The 5,375-nt window shown below is 41.0% G+C and overlaps 1 protein-coding gene across 1 annotated transcript; it reads right to left on the reverse strand.

Moving 5' to 3' along the window:
- Nucleotides 1-1,249: 1,249 nt before the first annotated feature.
- Nucleotides 1,250-4,556, reverse strand: LOC128320188 (tripartite motif-containing protein 16-like). Its single transcript, XM_053239849.1, has 6 exons — nt 3,924-4,556; nt 3,362-3,457; nt 3,019-3,252; nt 2,670-2,829; nt 2,233-2,292; nt 1,250-2,085 (listed from the first exon to the last, which is right to left on the reverse strand). The coding sequence occupies exons 1-6, from the start codon at nt 4,488-4,490 to the stop codon at nt 1,568-1,570; spliced, it is 1,635 nt and encodes a 544-aa protein (XP_053095824.1). The 5' UTR covers nt 4,491-4,556; the 3' UTR covers nt 1,250-1,567.
- Nucleotides 4,557-5,375: the final 819 nt, after the last annotated feature.

Below are 5,375 nucleotides of genomic sequence, written 5' to 3' on the forward strand. Positions count from 1 at the left end.
AGCTCGACCATCTACCTGATATGAGGAGTATCACGGTAACTGCGAAACTTAAGAGACACTTTGCAGTCCATGGCATTCCCCAGACGCTCATGACAGACAATGCACGGCAGTTTGTATGCAGTGAATTTACAGATTTTGCACGTGCGTGGGGTTTCGAGCACATTCGGAGTAGCCCTCACTACCCTCAATCTAATGGCCTTGCAGAGCGTGCCGTGCGATCTGCCAAACATCTGATGGAGAAGTGCGATAGGGAGCACAGTGACATACAGGCTGCTTTACTCCATCTGCGTAATATTCCACGTGCTGACCTGCCATCTCCTGCCCAACTCCTCCTCTGCAGGCGTACAAGAACCTTTCTTCCTGAGTCGAAAGACAGAATGACACCCTCTGTATGCCGTGGCATTAAGACAGTGCTGACCAGGAGAAGAAAGGAAAGCAAAGCATACTATGATCGCAATGCCCACACCCTTCCACCTTTACAACAGGGTCAGACAGTAAGGATGCAGACAGCTCGGGGTTTCGATAAACTGGTGGTCATACAGGGCTCTGCCTCTCAACCTAACAGCTATGTGGTAACCTCTCAGGGCAGACAGTACACAAGTAATCGACGTCTCCTTCTCCATGTTCAAGAACCTGCACCCGCTGAAGGTGCGGAGGATGATTATAGGCCCCTTTCACCAGCTCCACCTCCTACAACCCCCTTTCACCTGCAGTGATGCCATCTCAGGGTGAAGCACCTGCCACTGGTGCTGCTGCAATTGCCCAGCCTGTAGTGACTCGTTCAGGAAGAGTTAGCCATCCCAATCCTCGTTATCAGGACTATTTCACTCGTTAAGGACAGTCTTTTTAGTTGTCCACAATGTTACGTTATGTTGTATTTATTCCTTAGTTAATTTCGAATACTATGTTTGTATGTTTAGTCTCTGAGTGTTATTTAAGGGAAGGGATGTAGAGTTGTTAAATGTTGCCATAGCCCTTTAAGGTTGGTGTTATACGGGAGGAGGCGGGTAGTCAGGTTTTAGAAAAAGAGGGACACAGGCAGACAGGTGTAAAAAAAGGAGAGTAACCAGAAGGAAATAAACAATACGTTCTGTTGGCAATCCTGTTCTGCGTTGTATCTGTTCTTAAAATAATTTACACTATGCGTTTGACCCCAGAAATGTATTAATACAGGCACCGTGAATCATTCGTGATGTTCGTGAATATCCCCATGAACACACATCAGCAGCAGAAAAATCCAAAAGTTCGAGTAAGTTTTATTATTTCTTAAAAAAAAAAAAACAGAATTCTATAAGACATTTTTACAAGCTTCATATTGGAAATTTTGTGCATTAATGAGATTTATTAACATGAAAACATCATGTAAACATACATTCATCAGAGTTTAAAAAAAGTTACTTAATATTTTATAAGTCTGGTCAAAAGCAGTCAGCTTATACAGCACTGAAATCCTACTGAATTTAATTTTGTAAATAATAATAATAATAATAATGCATTACTGTTACATTCATTACTGTTTCTGTACAAAATATTACCACTGAAGCTATTACTAACATTTCATATTGGATTACATTATTCTCACAGTTGAGTCATAAGAACCTATACAGAACCCAGTGTATAGAGGCTGAGTGAATGTGGTGTGGACTCTGTGGAGGAGCCTCATCGTGTCAGAGACGCTGTAGAAGGACAGAGTTCCTGCACTGTGATCCACATACACTCCTATTCTGGAGGACGCTGGACCGTGAAGCTCAGTCTCAATGTCATTGTGACAGAAAGAGACAGAGGACAAAAAACACACCAGACTCCAGGACTGACTGTTGTAGCCAAACAAACACTCGTCACCCCCTCCTTTCCTGCTGATCACTTTATATGAGACTGATATGGACACATCACCGCTCCACTCCACCTCCCAGTAACAGCGTCCACACACACTCTCCTTACACAACACCTGACACCAGTAATCAAATCTCTCTGGATGATCAGAGTATTGTTGTTTTGTCCTACTGCGTGTCACCGCTCTGTTCTCCTCAGAGAGAATGAGTTCATGATGTACTGTGTTTGGATCCAGAGTCAGATAACAGAAAACTAAAAAGTAAAATGTTCACAGGTTAGATGTTAATCACAGGATTTATAATAAGTGTGTGTGTGAGAGAGAGACACCTGTCTGTGTTTGCCCACCAAATGCTGCTCTATATCAAATATAGTGTGTGTGTGTGTGTGTTTTACACCTACACTGCAGAAAATCTTCTCTGCTTTTTGGTTCTGAGGGTAAAATCATCGGAACTGCTCCAGCTGTGGGAACACAGAGATAAAATGGAGATGGAAAACATGATGTGGAAACAGTTAAAAGTAGGAATATAAAAAATTTGATTCCTATCTGGTTTCAGACAGACACCTCAACAATGTCACCATCTCAGTGGGGCGACTCTTCATATTTGAATTCATGGAGGTAACTACGGTTCTCTCTAAAATATAAGATTAGTTTGTGGATTTGTGATTAAGTTCTGTTGACTTTATGTATCTGGTAAATTTGTCTTGATGTAGTTTTCAAGGCTAATGCTAATACTTTGTGGTTTTCTGCAGTCTTGTTAATGCTTACTGCTTATTACTGTTATATGAATTTTATGGCTCTCTTTAATGTGATGCAGCACAAATGTTTGCTTGTTTACCTTGTGGATGGATTTTGTTGAATTCCTTCTCACAGATTTCCTCAACTTGTTTTTTCAGATCTGAGAGAGATTTCCTCACTCCATCAAATGAGAGATGTTGATTGACAGTGATGCTGGGTGAGTCCTCACATCCAGGAGGAACACAGAGAGACGGGAAACTCTACAGAGAGGAAACACATAATAAAGAAGGAGAAAAGTGTAGGAGAGGTACAAATGAATCTCAGACTGAATCAGACACAAAGACACACTTGTGATCTCAGACAGGAACATTTATTGTTGCTCTAATTAGCTTTTAGGAGGAAACTTTGTGAGGAACAGCGGCCTCTGTAGATCAGACAGTGAGTGTTACCTGGAGGAAGTGGATGTGATCGTGTGTGTGTGAAAGCTGCTCCAGCTCAGTGACTCTCTTCTTATGATCAGCAATCTCCTGCTCCAGTTGCTTCAGGAGTCGTTCAGCTCGACTCAGTTCAGCTTCCTCCTGAGCTCTGATCAGCTTCTTCACCTCCGAGCACTTTTTCTCCATGGAGCTGATCAGCTCAGTAAAGATCTTCTCACTGTCATCTACTGCTGCCTGTGAACGCTTCTGCTAGCACACACACACACACACACACACACATGATGGAGGTCTGTTTAAAGTCTTTCTCTTTGTGTGTGTGTGTGTGTGTGTGTGTGTGTGTGTTTTCACTCCTCACCTTAATAGTGTCCACAGTCTGTTTCAGCTCCTGCACCTTCTTCTGCTTCTCCTGGATCCTCTGCTGGGATTTCATCTGCTCCTCTTTTAGCTCATTCTGAGACCAAATAAAATACATTTCATTATTTCTGGAGCTCATGCTCTGCAGAATTATAGTAAAAAAAAAATAATAATAAACATAGCAAAAATGGGAAACATTTAAATAAATTTAAAAAAAATCAGCTAGAAGAAATATCAATGTTAACTGAAAATAATATAAACATCAACACAGTAATAACGCTTACAGAGCTTTAACATGGTCTTGTTAAGACTTTAGCTGTAAAATGCTGTAAGAAGGTTGCTGGGTGTTGGCTGTTTAAAGTACACTGTCTGGTCTGACTGGTTTAATACTTCCTTACCAGCAACACTTTTAATAAAACAATTCACTTCACAGTGATTGCGTCTTATAACAGATCAAATCAATTGAATAGAAATGTCATTAGAATGTATATAGAATTAGACTTTATACAAAAAGAAATTTGTATATATTGAGTTGGAAAAGAATAATAAGATCCAGTTCTCACCTGTTTTTCAGTTCTTTCTGCTTTAGCTACAACAGTATCATGGCCTCTGTGTTGATCCATCGTACACAGATAACAGATGAAGCTTTGGTCAGTACGACAGTAGATCTCCATCAGTTTGTCGTGCTCAGAGCAGATCTTCTCTTGGAGCTCTGCACAGGCTTCAACCAACTTGTGCTTCTTAAAGGCAGGAGACTGATAGTGAGGTTGAAGATGATCTTCACAGTAGGAGGCCAGACACACCAGACAGGATTTGAGAGCTTTGTGGTTTATTCCAGTGCAGGAATCGCACTTCACATCTCCTGGTCCAGTGTAACAGTGAGCAGGAGGAGCAGCTTGGGGTTTCTTCTTCTTCTTGAGTTTCTCCATCACTTCAGCCAGCATGTTTTTCCGGCGTAGAACAGGCCTTGGAGTGAAAGTCTCTCTACACTGGGGGCAGCTGTAGACACCCTTCACATCCTCCTGATCCCAGCAGCCATTAATACACACCTTACAAAAACAATGTCCACAATGGAGAGTCACTCGATCCTTCAGGAGATCGAGACACACTGGACAGCTGAACTGATCCATTTTCCTGCACTCACTCACACTGATTGAGAGAGACAGAGAGAGAGAGAACAGCACTCTGAGTGTTCTGAGTTTTGTTATCTCTTTAGTTAACTTCCTGTTCTTGTGTGTTATGTGTTAGAGTAGGTAGGGCTTTAAAGAATGGTCAGATTACTTGCCTGACTTGTTCCAAATTTCTCTGTTGCATGTTTGAATGTGCATTTATATCATTGCTGGAATATTTTACAGTAAAACCACATTGACAGCACATCACTGTTACACTGACTCAATAAAACACTGACTCAATTAAGAAAAGACACACTCACATCACAAAGGTTTTAAAATGTATTTGGCTTGATGGCCAGATCAGTCTTCTGGAAGCATTGAGACTCTCAGGACATGGATAATAACCTTGTTCCTCCTCCAGCTACCTTTAAGAAAGAAAAGAAACAATGTTAAACCATCAAATTCATCAAATTATCGAGACTAAATTCAAATTGTGAAAGAAATTTTGTGAAATGAAAAGAACCCAGTCAGTAGCTTTGCTAGTTTTGGCTAACAGGTCAGCAGTGTCATCTGCTCTTTGTGTTTGTTTTCTGTTTTGGTCTCCATCCTGCTCCTGATATAAAAAAGAGTGTCCTCCTTATTTTTATTTTAACAGTTAATCTTTAGCTAATCTCCCAACAACATAGTTATCCTGTCAGGTTAGCATGTGTCAGCTAGCTGTCTAGCGTTAGCCACCACCGAAGACTGCATTACACTGATGAATTGTGCTAAAATAAATGATCAGTTTAGTCTCCAAATTCAGTCTGTCACCATCAGCAGAAAACACACACATCACTCAGTGTGGTTTGTTTATTTATTTATTTATTTTCCCGAAATTAAGCAGAAGCTAGCCTCCTGTTAGCT

Source organism: Pangasianodon hypophthalmus, chromosome 14 (genome assembly GCF_027358585.1).
Source record: "Pangasianodon hypophthalmus isolate fPanHyp1 chromosome 14, fPanHyp1.pri, whole genome shotgun sequence".
Taxonomy (NCBI): domain Eukaryota; kingdom Metazoa; phylum Chordata; class Actinopteri; order Siluriformes; family Pangasiidae; genus Pangasianodon; species Pangasianodon hypophthalmus.